This window comes from Populus nigra, chromosome 17 (assembly GCF_951802175.1).
Source record: "Populus nigra chromosome 17, ddPopNigr1.1, whole genome shotgun sequence".
Lineage (NCBI taxonomy): Eukaryota > Viridiplantae > Streptophyta > Magnoliopsida > Malpighiales > Salicaceae > Populus > Populus nigra.
In genome coordinates this window covers 9,438,059-9,454,497 of record NC_084868.1, presented here as the reverse complement: position 1 = coordinate 9,454,497, position 16,439 = coordinate 9,438,059, and the positions used below count along the sequence as shown (strand labels likewise).

The following is a 16,439-nucleotide window of genomic DNA, read 5'->3' as shown; positions in this document are numbered from 1 at the left end:
CATTGCAATTTGAAGATTATAAAACTACGGTAAACATGTAATGGTCCATTAAGAAGTATTATAGTTCAAACACAACTTGAGAAACTGTAACTCCAAACAAACACGAAACAACTTGGGGTGCCAAATGGATTATATACTAGAAATTTAGTTTGGCATGTCACTGCTTCTGTGTCTAAGAATCTCAACACCCAAATAATCCAGAGGACCATGAACAGCAACATGAGGCTTCCCAACTTTCACACGAACAGCAGATATTTGGGGATACTTGGACAACGTAGTAGAAGCAATCAGTTGAGCCACTGACTCTAGGAGATTCTGAGGCGGTCCCTCAACAATTTCCTTAACAATGCTGTTAGATGACCCAAGTCAATAATCGAAACAAACAAAGCACTTCATTAGCAGGCATAAATTATGCATGTTTGATTTAAGGAGCCGTGAGACACTACTAACAAATGCTGGATGACCGATCGTAAGCACGAAAAGGTCTCACCGGTAAATTTCAGTATAGCTAATAGTGTCTGACAAGCAGTCAGATTTGCCAGCTGCCTGAAGATCCATCCAAGCATCCACATCTATCAAGAACTTCTGACCCAATGCCCTTTCTTCTGGTTTCACCCCATGGAAACCATGAAACTTCAGCCCTCTTAATATAAGTTTGTCTCCCCCTCTTATTTCCTCATCTTCCATCGCTGCTTAACATAGTATTATACGTAAGTATGGACTCAAGGATTAAAAGATCAAATCCCCAAGCACAAATGGGAACATATTCACTGTGGCCATAAAATGCTCAACAAGAAATGTTTCGTCTTCCTTCCCCATTTGGACAGTTAAAGATTACTCACTTTTCAGTGAGTCAAAATAATGAACACCTGATGTGCATTGCACAGTCATGCTTCTCACATGCTAAAACGCAATAATCCAATCCAATCAAACAAAGGGGAAAATAGCATAAAGTCAATTCACCGAGTCGCATTCTGAGGGCAACAAACACTTCCCCAACTCATCAACCTTACTTACGGAGTCAATCCACCGATTCAATTCTGGGTTGTGAAATGGGAATGGGTGCGGTGCTTCTTCAAGGATCTAATAGCGAAGATGATGCACTTAAAGAGTGATGAAATTGGATATTTTGGGGCTAAATTTTGCAACAAAAGGAGCTAAAATTTTTAAACATGGCCGAAAACGGTAGAGAAACAAATCATTTAGCATAGCATCAACAAATTATGTAAGCAAAGAAAAGATTCTGAATTGTACACTTTACCTTCACTGAGTAAATGGGAAAACTTGTGCTGTGCCTCTGTGACTCGTGAGTTGGCACCCACCCAAATGGAATGGAAGTTTTTGAAGCGATTGAATGGTGGTGGGCCTGGTGGCCTACTAAAAGATCATCATTACTTTCTTTTAGAGTGTCAGCTAGCTTTTTTTTTTTTTTTAATGACTGTATAGTTTTTTTTATAAAATTTACTTTTTATTTTTTTTAATTGTTTTAATGAGTTAATATTAAAAAATAAAAAATATTTTTAATATATTTTTAAATAAAAAATAATTATTATCACAAGAAAGGATATAAATATGCAGTGACATGATTGAATTATTTTGAAAATTAATTTCTAAATTGTTTTTTTATATTATTGATTTTTTAAAATAATTTTAAGTATTTAAATATATTAATATTAAAAAATAAAAAAATAAAAATTCAAAACACTTTTAAAAAATATTATGTACTGTAATACAAAATATATTTAATTATATACTTGATCTGAGTTTACTTATGAACAATTTTATTTTACACACCAAAATTTAAAACTCTAAGTTATTAATTATTTAGAGTGTGTTTGGTATTACGGTAGCTGTTGTGGTTGTGGTTTGAAAAAAGTTGTTTTATAAAAAGTACTTTTAGTTGAGGTTGGTTTGAAAAAATAGATGTTTGATTAAAACTGTGTTTGAAATTGAGGTTGAAGAAAAAATAGTTTAATGTGTTTGGTTAAGAATGCTTTTGAAATTGAGGTTATAAAATAATTTAAAAATATATATTAATATTAATGGTTTTAAATTTAAATATTGTAGAATTAATTAATCCTATTACATCATAAAATAAAAAAATACTTTTTATTATTCCATTAAACTATTTATAATTTCATTACATACAAAATTCATCCGATAACAACTACAGTTTTTATAATTTTTTGAGCGTAGATAAAATATTATCAGGTATAAAATTGATATTACAGTGTAATTGAATTTAATTTATTTTATACTAGTGTTTAAAAAAAATATTAAAAAAATTAACAAACTGAAAAAAAAAAGAATTTCACGTGAATAGTGCAATTCTTGCACTGTTCACATACTCCACTGTTCAGTGAACAATGGAGGTGGCATGATACACTGTTTAGTGAACAGTGTATCATGGTTGAATTTTCCGAAAGTAGCATTTTTATGCTTTTTATTTTCCTGCGTTTCGCACGTGATTTGGTTGTGGGACCATACATAGTAAGCAACTTTTTTTTTTTGTTAACCAAACGTTTGCTTTCTTGTTTTTGAAAAAACACAACTTCTAACGCGTTTTTATGCTTTTCATTTTCCTGCGTTTCGCACGTGATTTGGTTGTGGGACCATACATAGTAAGCAACTTTTTTTTTTTTGTTAACCAAACGTTTGCTTTCTTGTTTTTGAAAAAACACAACTTCTAACGCGTAGCCAAACATGCTCTTAGTTAATCAAAGCACATCCAATTCCCTAGAAATTTTCAATTTAATAATCCATTATTGTTTTATATTTCTTCCTGTAATTGTAAAGTCTTATGAGATGAGAGTGAAAAACAATGGTGATTTAATTAAGGGTTTAATAATAGTATAGTTTTAAATAAGGAAATTGATTTTGAAAAGCTTAAAAAAACAAAGAACACACATGAAAATCAAATAAATATTTATTTTTTAACAAACTTTAAAAATTGCCTCTAATCTCAATTTCCTCTCTACACAATTTTCTAGATTAATTTTATCTTTAAAATTTCAGAAAGTTATTATATCTTTATTTGATCATGGATTGCATTGAAATTGCACTCTTTCTATATAAGAAATGACATGAACATGTGTTGAAAGAAACTTAATGCTTTTTATCAAGAAATTCTAACAAAAGGATTCAGAATTAAAATCCAAATTTTTTGAGGATTAAATTCATACAAAGATTAATTATTTGGGGAGAAGAATTTATAGAACCCCAATATTTGTGGGGCTATATTTAAGGTTTTTCTTTTTTTAATAGAAAAAATGTATTTTTTTTTAAGAAAACAATTGTCTATTGTAAGAAACAAAAACAAAAGTTAGACATTAAATACCTAAGTAATCTTTTTTAAGGAGGTATTTGTGTTGTTTTATTTGTAGGTATCAAAATCCAAAGATAGCATTTAGAAAAATTTATTAATTTTTTTATCCACAAGATTAATATAGAAGTATAGAAGTTGTGCTCTTAAAAAGGAAACTTATTCTTGATTAATGCAAAAACTAATCTAAAGATAAAAAAATCCAAACAATCTTTAAATTTTATAATAAGTTGGAGTATTTATTTTTACTTTTTAAGAAATACTAAAAGCCTAAACCCACCCAAAAATATGTTTCAAAAAGTCAACTATAGATTCAAGTTTTATATTTGATGTGCATATATATCCAATCTTATCCAGAGTTGGAATGCATGCGTTAAAGGTTGTGAATAATTTTGGATGATGAATTTGATTATCTCAAAAATTCAAGAAAAAAATTAATAAGTTGAGTTGTCAAATTTGGTTTAATTTTGGTGGTCCAGCATGATGAGCATCTTGCACACCACTTTTTTTTCATTGATAATTAATGATTTTATGCCTACACTTTTTCACATGACACAATAAACATTACAACTAATGGTAGCATCAACTTCTTCACCAAAAATTCAACTCTCTACCCCACGCTTCACGTGATACTAGTAACTCATATCGAGGTACTTAAGCACCACTCTCCATGCTGTATAAGGTATGTTGACGTGATCAATATCCATAAATATCTTGGTGACATGTAAAAAAGGCCAAATAATTTGATACATGAATAACAATCTTCAACAATTCCAGAAACCATAATCAATTATTCAACAATACAACAACTTTACACATAGAAACACATAACATTCATAGATACACACCCTTTATAACTTCATTTCATTTTCTCTTCATGTACACTATTTTCTCCTTCTATATTTACTAGTTTAAACATCAGAGTATTCATTTTTCAAATAGAGAACTTGTTTTTCATGAACAACCTTGGCTTGAGACAAAAGCATGCATTTAAATCCAATCAATAACTCATGATGAATTAATCCATTGAAAGCCCAATTATTGTCTGAAGTTTACATGACTTCATTAGTGGTGTTGTTTGTAGGAACTTGAACATCAACTAATTCATTTTCTTTTTACAACTCCTTACTCAAAAATTGCTTTCCAAAGTAAATAAATTAGACACTCTAAGACATAAAAAAGTAATTAATCTCCGCACCACAAGAACTTCAACTCCTCTATATCTCCATAAATATCTTATTAAGTGAAAGTATTTAACAATGTTATTCTAGCTATACAAGAATATCCTCGCACTCTTCCATTCCCTTAATAGGAACTCCTAGCTCTATTACATGCATCAAGTACATAGAAACAACTCTAGTTTCTTAAAGGAACTTGAAAGAAGTAGAAACGATATAAAGGAGTTGTCTCGTTATAAATGACACCTTTTAATAAGTCTTAGCCACATGATTGTCTACCATCAAATCTTCTTCTAAGTCTTGTTTGTATGCTCCATTTTGAAAAAAGATATATGAGACATGCATAAGCTATTAAGAATAAACAACATTCGCACTAGGTGAGAGACTATGCACTGTATCATCAAGTGTTACACATTCATCTCAATCAAAACAATATTTCGATGAAGGCCAACTTAGATAATTACGATGGTTTTACAGATCCTATAGAGCATATATAAAACATCAGAAGCATTCAAGAGCTTATAATGCAAAAAAAACGATGTTATATGTAAAATTCTCCTGACAACATTCTACAAATCTACTTAGGTATAATATCATAGCCTTGAGCTTGGCTCTATCCTTGGCCTTTATGATCTTTATATTAAGCTCATCTCTCATTTCAGTACTAGCATACTAGCAAAAAAAAAAAAAAAGCAAGCATGAATGAACTCTTTATCATCACCCAAAAAAAAAATGAAAGCATTATAGTATCTCTAAATATTTGACAATGAAATGCTAAACATGAAAAATATACTCAAACCCATTGCCACTAAAGTTCTAATCGGTGAAGTATATAACTACTTTCCCTGATAAAATCCTCCTTAACATGAATCATGCAATGGAGAACCATATTAGAGTAGAAGAAGCAAGGGTGACCAGACGAAAACACCTTTATTTCTAGAAAATAGATTTCTATAATGTCATCAGTCGCTTACTAGGGCATCGAAAAGGAGCACTAATGATCTATTTGTGATCCCCTGACATTCTATAAGCTTTTGATAAGATCTTTTACCACTACACGTTCTGAGGCATTGGTTGTCATTTAAGGAAATGATTTTGCGCAATACCTATCTTATATGAAGAGTGACACAAACACAATAAACCCTAAAAAGTTCTGTCACTTTAACCACGATCATGTCATGACACTAAGTAATGCCATGCCATGAAAAAGAATATAGAAATATTAATCTCTAGAAGAAACCTCTAATAATTTATGAATAATGAGATGCAACTAAAATAAAAGGAGAAAAATCATATGATTAATTACCTGAGATCAAATAATTTTCATATTTTATATCTTCATTATCTTATGGACTTTAAATAAAAGTAGTAATGTTTCTCCATGTCTCCAATATCTCTAATGAAAAATCTCTATGATGAAATCTTCATATTTCCATTAAATTCTCTATATTTTCCAAATGTATCTCCAAGTCTCTAACAAAAAATCTTCACAATAAAATCTTCATATCTCTATTAAAATATCCTAATAAAACATATAAAACTAATGAAAATTGCCTTATTATTGAAAAAATATATATTAAAGATATGTAAGAAAAACTTTTATACATGCACATTAACGAAAGCCATGAAAAGGTAACATACTTGCATAACCATTAAGTATTTTTTTCCTCCATTTTTGTTGGTCAAAATCTTCCAAATATGACTGTTTAAAAAACTTAGAGGGAAAAATGATGTTATAGAAAATTCATCATCCTAGTCACTTTGACCATGTCCAAGCAACTAGAATTTTTAGCCATTCAAGACAGACCTGAATGGCTAGATACACCAACTCGACACTCGACACTCACCTTGGTCTGTCTAAAAACTATCACAGGTACATACCTCTATGTATTTTTAAATACCCAAGACTGTGTAGACACACATTTCAGGCAGCACATGAAATTTTTCTATGTAAAGTAAACACCATTTTTTCCACCAATGGTTATCTTGTACCCACACTTCTCCACTAATAGAACAATAAGCACAACTAATGACAACACCAACTTCTTTTCTAATGGTGCAACTCCCCTCCCCACACTTCACAAGATACATGTAATTCACACTAAGGTACCTGAGCACCATTCTCTATGCTCCGAGAGGTAAGCAGACATGACCAACGTCTATAAATACTTTGGTCATCATATAAGAAAGGTCAGACAATTTGATACATGAGTAGAAACCATTCAACAATTTTAGGAACCACAATTAACCATTCAACAATTTAACATGCTTCACACACAAAAACACAATACATTCACATATACACACTCCCTATAACTTCATTCTATTTTCTTTTCATGCATATTAGTTTCTTCTCCTACATTTACTAACTTAAAAATTGAAGCATTTTCTATTTCAAGATCAGTCAACAACTTAGGATGCAACCAAGAAAAACTCAATTCATATATGAAGTTTTCATGACTTCATCAATCATCTCTACAAACATACACTAGTTGTTCGATGACAAAGCATCCGACAAATACCATTATGGCTAAAATGTATATAAAGGTTCAAACTTGAGATTTTTAAAAAATGGAGAGTCAATGATACCAATTGAACTAAAATAATGATAGATTTAAATTGCTTATATCTAATAACAAAGTGAAATTTTTGTTGCAATTATTTAATAGTTAAATCAGTATTTTAAGTAAAATGTTATTGCAAGTGCATGTTATGACACTTAAAGTGATATATTGTCTTTATTATATATGTTCAACGGAATTTATTTTACTTTAAAAATTAATAAATATATAAATTAATTTACTAAAAAATATGATATATATAAGCTTAACTGACATTGAATTTACAATAATTTGTTTCAAATGTCATTAAAATTTAATGACATTTGAAACAAATGCCTTTATATATAATATTCTTAATAATATACCACAATTACCACTAATTAAGAAAATCGTGACTAAAGCATATATTAATAATAACAATTATGAATGTTATTATAATATATATAACATTTATTTTAGCAAATCTTTAAGATAATATCATTAAAAAATAAGTTTTTTAGATAATGCTAAACCTATTTGCTCAACAAATAGAAAAACTCTGAGATCGTGGTACCATATATCATTCACAAATACTTTTGCTGTTCTTCTTTTAATTATGGCATGGGAATCTCAGGTAAATACTTCGCCAAAAAAACCTGCCGGATAACGGGGGGGTGTTGGAATGTCTCCTTCCCATTTGTGTTTTGGTTCTTGCCCTCGACTAAAGGGTTGTCAGTTCTCAGTAATAATGGTGATGTTGGCTTGTCAGGAGCCCGTATGGTTCCCATCAAACTACAAAACCATCGCTCATTACCACTCGATTGCTCTATAACAGCTCAGGTAGGAGTCATGAGGCCCTGAAATCTGAGGTTGACCCACCAGCAAACGTATGATGCTGGCAATAATAGTCAATCGACACGTTCCTATCATTGGTCGAGCTCCAAGTTGTCAAATGCTCCAGAGAAGGCCTTCAACAAGGCAAGACATACAAGCACGACTATGTATATTAATTATTCGTTATTGCTAGCATTCTTCTGCGTATAACATCCACTTAAATATTATACGTCTTTTTCTTTCCCCTAACACAGTCTTGCAACTACAGCTAGTTTTATTCAAAATGGTCCCTGTAAAGGTCACTGATTATTACAATAAGCAATGAAGGTAAAGCTTTGGAGTCTTGCGCCAGACCGAAGCTGAGAATTCATTGAAATCAACAAGCTATTATCAAAATAATCACACCATGATTACTTTAGTTTATAAGCAAACTTCTTGGCAATGATATGGCCAATATGTTTTTATTAGGCTCCTTGCTGACCGGACGTACGTGCACCTTATGCATCCATGCCGGTGTCGTTGAGTGTTAGACCAGACTGGGTGTGAGGGAGATGAGCCCACTGAAATGAAACAAACAGAATTGATAGAAGAGATAAATTAAATGTTATTCAATGGTTAATTTCTTATTAATTCCATAGATAATTCGGAAATCTTTGCATGATGAACCCTAAACATGGAAGATCTTCTTAAATTCCAGCAACATAGCTAGCACTATATCTCAGACAGTTATTGAAACACACACACACACACATAAGTATATTCCTCTACATATATATCCACTGGTTAGCTAGATTTTCATTAGGTTAATTAGTCCAGCGTTCAAGAATTCATGGGTGAAGACTGAAAGATCAGCCCTAGCAATTTAAAGAAAAAAAGAAAATCAATATTGTTGCAACTTACGTTCTTGGCTGCATTGCTGAAAGCTTCTCTGTGGCTAATCTCAGGATTTTTTTCTTTTATCCTTCTAATCTCTTCTCTAAACAGGCAAAGATTCAAGGATTAGTAAAAACGCATAAAAGTGGTAATCAAAATGGGAAGCTAAACTACGAATACTCACTTAATAAATCGGTTGTATGCTGAAGGAGTCCGTTGTTTCTTCCCCGTTGCAGCTTTAATTCATTTCAATTAAACACTACAATATTAAGCATTTATACAAACTAAAATTTTAAGATTCTATAATATTCTCTCAACATGTAAACTAATTAATGATAATCACATGTGATTTTCATTTGCCATTTTTTCATATTCATATTGTTTCGTAGCATTTAATTTATTATTATTCAAGCACAGGAAAAACGAAGATAATAGAGATATATATTTTTATACCTTTTATTTTAAAATTGAAAGAAATTCATTTCAAAACTGATACAGATTTATTTTTTTTATATTAAAAACAGATAATAGAGACATATTTTTTCATGCCTTTTATTTTAAAAATAAAGGAATTCATTTCAAAACCATGATTTATTTTGTTTTTTGGTTTTTTCTATACCAGTAGCACTAACACAATATAAACGACTAGACTCCATGTATGTATACCACCCTCTGGTTAACAGGGACAGCTAGGGCTAGGGATTCCACACACCCACAAACAAAGGGAGAGATATAGTACCATGCACTGCTACTGTTCTGCCGGTATGTTCATTCTGCGAAGGTTCCAATGCAGAAACCTTATTGCCCGTGGAAGAAGACTGGGAACCCTCGCTTAAATCTTGATAAAGCATGTTTTGTTTCTGCAAAATTCGTAAATCAATAAATGTCAAGAGATATATATTATGTTCAATACAATTATAATATACCCCTGTTCTTCCTTTCCTTTTTTTACTGTACAATTATAATATTGTATATAAATAGCTGGCCAAAATTAAGCAGCTTTTTCCCTTCAAATTCAGCAATAATCTTCTCAATTATATAATCTCACATGAGAATTTTGAGGATGAGAAGTCTGTAGCAAAGATCCAGTATTCAAAGACAGCAAATTAGCACAACGTCCACACCTAACAGTCACAGTATTCAGCAATATAGAATTGGCACTGCATGGAATATTAACCTGCAAAAGGATTATCCCAAAAAAAAAAAACCCTCAAATTTTAAAATTATATAGACATCTTGTAAATGGAACTGAATAGATTATTAAAAGCAGAAATTACTATATGAGCTTTCAAATTTATAAGCATATATATAGTAAAATCTCTCTTTTTCTATATGGGAACACTGAGAATAAATCTATAAAACTAGAAGTGCATAAAATTGATCTCACAGGAAGAAGAAGATAAGAATTTGATGAAGATGAACAAATTTTCTAATTTCATATCCTTTTGTCTTGGACAACAGGGAGAAGGAGGTTTACTTGATAATGTAAACTAAAATTAGTACTACTGATGTTTCACAATGAGTATCACAATTCCAATATTTCAGTGCGTCTGACACTGTACGCATCCATTGAAACTTTAAAATTGAAGAGAGAGAGAGAGAGGAAAATGACATGACATGAACAGAAAACACCAAGCAGCAATCAGGGCTCTGAAACATGGTTATGAATAAAGAGAGAAAAAGATCTATGAGCAGATCAGTTGCTTTTGTTGCAGTCAGTCATGAAATCTACACCGCTGATTAATTTCCTTAAAGTGAAACATAATATGTGCAGTGAATTCAAGTTTTTTCTTGATAAAACTTATCTGTTTATATGAAGCTTATTTGTATATTTATGAAGAAACGAACTTGTGCATTTAAGGATTATTTTATGTTGAGAAAATAAGGTTTTCAACAATGGATGACAAAAAAAAAAAAACAAAATATAAACATTAAAAAAACAAAATCTCCGCCACCAAATTAAAGTCTAAATTTCGAGGCACACTTCACAGCATACGCTGTTGGTCTCTGTGCCTCCTGGGCCTTCCAGGAGTAGAGACAAGTTTTTTGTTTACTTCTCTAAAGCAGTCTTGCTTGTTTTAGGGATAAATCAGCAGATCATTTAATGGGGAAAAAAAGTTGAATTACACAAGGGATATAACTTTGATCTTCTTAAATACACACACACACACACACGCACACGCACACTTTCAAATCTTACCCTTGTTATCAAATACTAATAAAAACAAACAGTAATGATGACATAATGAGTTGCTGGAGAGCAGCAGTGTTCCTTGGCAAGAAGGGCTCTTGAAAGAAACCCTAGGTTCCTGACACATCTGGCCATAGACATGGCTTTTACCTTCCAGTATACTGAGGGTGTATGTTTCGGTAAAAGTATCTAGATGCTATAAACAAATATAAACTAGATCATAAGAAATAAATATGATGATAATATTTGTATATAACAGAAAAGAAATATGCTCAATGACCGTGGATCTTTCCATCAAAAAGAACAAAAGGAAAGACCATGGATCGAGCAAATTAGCTTAAGATAAATAAAAAAAAGTTCCTTCTGTTTCTGATGGATCGAGAAAACAAGACAAGATCCTTAAAACAAAACAAGTTAAGAAGATGGGTTTTCTTTGTGGATGTGATATATTTCTTTTTCTGCGCAGAATCAAAGAAATAGACCCAGTATGTTTGAACCAAAACCCTAGCATACAAAATGTATAAACAAAATTAAAGCACTCCTTGAAAAAGCATTTTGAGCGATTCTCTTCAAGAAATTAACTTGAAAGATGACTCAAATACATGAAGTTGAGCTTTTAAAGAGTAACAACAAGCTGAGAATTGATGAAAAGATCCGTGAACCAAGCTAGCTAGCTAGCTAGATAGATTCTTGATCAGTGAAGCACGCAAAGGGAGAGTACTGAGAGATTAGAGAGGCACATATACCACTAAAATGGTGTTGCAGAAGTTGCAGTGAACATAGCAAACACGTTCAGAAGCAATGTCTAGAGACATTCTAGGACAGAACTGCAAATGATGATCACCAGATAGGAGAGAATCTTGTTATGAAAAAGTAAAATGACAGCTTGAGGAGTTAATATAGAGAGATATTGGAAAATGAAGCAGGACTAGTTTATAAAGAAAACAAGCCACTCTTTTAGATACATGGAGATATTTACTTTCTTTTCTTTTGTTTTTTGCTGTACTGTGATTGGTAGCGAGGTGATGCCTGCTATTAGACGTCATTCTTAGCATTAAAGTTCTGTAACAAAGTCACTCCAATTATTTGCGATCGGTGGCAGAAGTACTGCCAAGATTTGGAGTTCTTAAAAAAAAAAAAAAATACAGGTACAAAAATATTTAGCAAAATAGTAAAATTAATGGGCTAGAATAACTCAACTCAATTTAAAAGTATTAATTTTAAAGAAAAGACTGCTATACTTTTTTTTTTATAATTAATGTAGGTGTCTGGACCAGCTTGCATACATTTTGATTAATTTCACGGGCTCTAAAATTAACGACCATGTAAGTCTCCAGTAATTATTATATAAGCATCTACAAGGCTCAAGCATGAAATCACAGAAAAAATAAATATTTTAGTCTTAAATTTTTATCATTAAACCAACTCTTAGATGGTTTAACAAAGACAACCCAATGTAAATATTAAATTCAAATCTTAAACACTAACTGGAAATCAAATCAAATCAATGTGTTACATGTATATTCATGACCAGATAGATAAGAAAAAGCTTATACACACGAGGCTTGCAGCTCAGTGGCCTTGGCAGGCTTTGCCCTGCCTGTGCGTCCTGGGTTCGAGTCCTCATGTGTACCCGCACTTGAGGGTTTAGCTGCTGTGGTCAATTCGTGTGACTTGTTCCGCTCCCGTCCCGGGTTCGACCTTTTATGTGCACGCCTGTCACCCCCGCGGTGCCTTACATGCTCCTGGGCTTGCAGGATGTCCAGCGAGCCGTGGGGAATAGTCGTGGTGCGCGTAAGCTGGCCCGGACACCTCACGCAAATCAAAAAAAAAAAAAGCTTACGAAAAAATTCATACACGTCAACACATGTGTGTAGTCTAATAAATATAGTCATAAGTACTATATATCCAACCTTTAGATTAAATTTAAATTTAAATTTAATTAATTAAGAGATTCTACGAGTTCAGTTCTATAAGGAGGTCATTGTTGTAACCATATGAGACTTGTAAAACCTTTCAATTAAACCAAGAAGATATAAATTTTTATATAAAAAAAAATTCCTAGTTAATTTTGAATTTCATTTCCATAAATTTGAAAAATGCTAACATAATATAATTGAGACCTAGCTATTTATCTATCATTTATTCAACTCAAACTTATTAAATCTAAATTAATATCTTTTAATTATTATCAATTCCACAAAAAATCATTTTTCTCTAAATTTCCAACTTAAATATAAAATTGACAAAAAATAATTGATACCCATTAAATTACCTATTATTTATTATTTATTCAATTCAGACTTATTCAACCTAAATTAATAAATTTTAATTATTATGAATTCCATAAAAAATCAATTTTCCTTAATTTTCCAACTTAATTATAAAATTGACAAAAACTAATTGATACTCATTAAATTAACCATCATTTATTCAATTCAAACTTACTAAACCTTAATTAATACCTTTTAATCATTACCAATTAAAAAAAATCAATTTTCCCTAAACTTTCAACTTAACTATAAAATTGACAAAAATAATTGACACCCATTAAATTACTCATCATTTCTTCAATTCAAACACATTTAAGTTTTAAAATCACACTTAATTTCATCAAGTAAAAAATTAAATTCATTCCCCCCAAATCTCAAACAAACTCTAAAACACAAATCATACATTAATATAATAAAATTATCATTATAAAACAAGTAAAATACTTAAATGTACAAGCAAACCACAATTACTACAAACAAACTTCAATAAATTAACTTAAAACTTAAGTAGATTACAACAAAAATGGATGTGTTTGCTTATTTGGTGGAGTGAAGTTTGATAAAAAATGAAACAAAGGAAGGGAAGCTAACACTACTAGATAGAGGTTGGTCGATGTCGATAGGCTGGGTGGCTGAATTCGGGGGGGGGGGGGGGGGGTCTGTTGGAATTGATAAAATAGAAGAGAGAGGGTTGTTGTGATTTTAATTAAATAAAAAAAAAAGATGGGGAGAGTAGAGGGACTTTTAGGTTTTAATTTATTTTAAAATCATCGATGAAATTTTCATCGGTAATCATGTTGGAAATTTAACATGTCAACACTGCCAATGAAATTGCTAATAAATTTTTTTTCCCATCATTGTTTCCATAAAAATTTACTTACGGAAATTTTCCATCACAATTTTTATTAGTAAACAGCAACAAAATATTATTCGTCAATGTTTCTATTGCTTTTTTCCAATTTTCTAGTAGTATTTCATTACCTTTTCTACTTAGCTTTGGATTCTTTTAGTTATGTTAGTTTTTACCTTTATATAAATATTTGGTGTGTTGTATTTTTCATCAAATTATTGAATTGCATACTTTTAAAAAAAATATCAGAGTTTTCTTGATATGGTTAGGCTAACAGAAATAAAAGATTATGAGTAGTCAGATAGAAATATACTATAAAAAGATTATGAGTAGTCAGATAGAAATATACTATAAAAAGATTATGTAGATAGCCTAACAGATGATTTGTATGAACCAATGGGATATGGCTAGGTCTAAAAAGAGTTTTGGTCGTGCCAGACCAACAAAATAGCATTAAAAGGTCATAACCTTCGATCCGACCATTGAATTGAACTCAATTTTTTCAAGGATATTTTTAGGCCTAATTTTAAAGGAGGTCCAACTTGTTGAAACTAGTCGAGCTTCATAAGACTCCAAAATTAGACCCCAAAGATGTTATTTGATCTAATTTTGTTATTTTTCTCGGATTTTTTTGAATTTTATATATTGTTTGGATTTTTTTCCTTTCCTTTTGACTTTAAGATTCTAATTTTATTACTATGTTAAGATTGTTTTTTTGACTTAAAGGATGGTATAATCTTATAGAAAGGCAAAACTTATTAGATTTTATTTCAAAAATGAAACTATAACTTAGGATTCTTTGTGCGATAACTTTATTTTGGCAAATTCTTTGTCCTTCTATAGTTGTTGTTATCCTTATTATGCTTCCATCTGCATCATTTCTCTACCTATTTATCTACAATTTAGAGTTGTAACCGTATGGCTTGAATCACCCATGATATACTTTATGTCAAAAACCCCGAATCCAAACTTCAAACCCTAAATAAACCCCAAAGTCCAAACCAAAATCACAAGTTCAAACCTTATGATTGTTGTTATCTTTATTATGCTTTCTTCTATGATTTTTAGGCATTTTAAATACAAAGTTTTAGTTATTCAGAACATTGCAATCAATAAGTTGTGTTTTTTAAAGAACTCAACCTTTATATTTTAAAAAAAGGTTTTTTTTTCTGAATAACCTATAGACGACACTATTTTCAACAACGTAACTCTGTAACTCTTTAACTATATTATTTCTTCAAATATGTTTTTTTATTTTTTTCTAGTTTGTTAAAAACAATTGCATGTCCTAATTTTAGAAAAACTCCCAAAGTTATAGTTTTATGATTTGATGTGGAAGAAAAAAAAAGAGCTTTGGGATTTGAAGATTGTTATGTTAAAAATAAATTGATTGTAGTTATCAAAGTTAACATAGTCTAGGATCAATCTAGTTAACAAATGGGTATATCCATCATCACGTTAACAAGGTAGAAAACTCCAACTCTAAGAGCTTATGGCAAAAAAATGACTTGAAAAATATTTTACATGTATAATATTTTTAATGGTGATGGTGGTGGAGAAGGAGATGATGATGACGTGGTAATAGTGGTGGTAGTGGAGAAATTGGTGATGCGATGACAGTGGTAGTGATGAGATTATCACAATGATGGCGAAAAAAGAGATGGTTATGAAGAAAATAGTGGTGAAATGATGGTAGTTATAATGATAATGATATTAAACTGATAGTAATGGTGAGATCGATAATCGTGATGATGTAAGAGAAGATGGTAATGATAGTGGTGAGATAGAAATAACAGTTGAAATAGTTTAATGATATTGTAAATGGATTATTGCTAGTAAAATATTTTATGAAATTTTAAGAGTTTAAAATATTTTATGACAAATAAACCAAATTCATCTAAATTTAAAAATTGATTGTAAAATATTTTTTATCAATTAATTTTCCTATAAAATATTTTACAAGAAACAAAAACATTTTCCAATAAAATATTTCACTCAAAACAAACCACATTTCAAGTTGAGTAAATGAATACTTGCTTGACTTGGAATCGTTTGTCCCGCACTAACGTAAAGTCATCAAATTCTGCTCACACTACCAATGGACGAGAATGATGAAGAAAGAAAAACCCATCTTGTTGCATCGCCAAGAACTCAGTTCGATCGCCTTCCAAAATTACAAGTCGATCTGCAAGGAGTGCGATCGGGCAGACATGACAGGCTATTATTGTCAAACAAATTTGCGATATCTGAAAAATCATAGCTCAAAACAGATGGTGAAAGAATCTGTAACTCTAACCAAGCAACATCAATTTCCCATGTATTACCCTGAGTAATCACTGTATCTTTTATATACACATTCAAGGAAAGGGCAACTTAAC

General features: G+C 30.9%; 2 protein-coding genes across 3 annotated transcripts; both read right to left on the bottom strand.

The window, feature by feature from the left end:
* Positions 1-25: 25 nt before the first annotated feature.
* Positions 26-1,385, bottom strand: LOC133677385 (dihydroneopterin aldolase 1-like). Its single transcript, XM_062099415.1, has 3 exons — positions 1,262-1,385; positions 491-689; positions 26-349 (listed from the first exon to the last, which is right to left on the bottom strand). Exons 2-3 carry the CDS (start codon positions 685-687, stop codon positions 145-147), a joined length of 402 nt encoding a protein of 133 aa, XP_061955399.1. The 5' UTR covers positions 688-689; positions 1,262-1,385; the 3' UTR covers positions 26-144.
* A 6,745-nt stretch (positions 1,386-8,130) lies between these two features.
* LOC133676760 (putative axial regulator YABBY 2) lies at positions 8,131-11,872 on the bottom strand. Of its 2 annotated transcripts, XM_062098493.1 has the most exons (6): positions 11,685-11,864; positions 9,796-9,924; positions 9,487-9,607; positions 8,932-8,983; positions 8,775-8,850; positions 8,131-8,434 (listed from the first exon to the last, which is right to left on the bottom strand). In XM_062098493.1, the coding sequence occupies exons 1-6, from the start codon at positions 11,751-11,753 to the stop codon at positions 8,372-8,374; spliced, it is 510 nt and encodes a 169-aa protein (XP_061954477.1). In that variant the 5' UTR covers positions 11,754-11,864; the 3' UTR covers positions 8,131-8,371. The 2 variants fall into 2 exon arrangements, with proteins under 2 accessions (XP_061954477.1, XP_061954478.1); XM_062098494.1 differs by lacking the exon at positions 9,796-9,924 and having other exon boundaries at positions 11,685-11,872.
* Between the last annotated feature and the right edge of the window lie 4,567 nt (positions 11,873-16,439).

What these genes read in the sequence shown, in the direction of transcription:
- LOC133676760 (XM_062098493.1), bottom strand. Translation starts at nt 11,753, where the DNA reads ATGTCTCTAGACATTGCTTCTGAACGTGTTTGCTATGTTCACTGCAAC. An exon ending in TCTGCAACACCATTTTAGTG is followed by an intron (nt 9,925 to 11,684) that starts GTATATGTGCCT and finishes ATCCTTTTGCAG; the next exon opens with GTTAATATTCCATGCAGTGC. An exon ending in TCAGCAATGCAGCCAAGAAC is followed by an intron (nt 8,435 to 8,774) that starts GTAAGTTGCAAC and finishes GTTTCATTTCAG; the next exon opens with TGGGCTCATCTCCCTCACAC.
- LOC133677385 (XM_062099415.1), bottom strand. Translation starts at nt 687, where the DNA reads ATGGAAGATGAGGAAATAAGAGGGGGAGACAAACTTATATTAAGAGGG. An exon ending in AGCTATACTGAAATTTACCG is followed by an intron (nt 350 to 490) that starts GTGAGACCTTTT and finishes GTCATCTAACAG; the next exon opens with CATTGTTAAGGAAATTGTTG.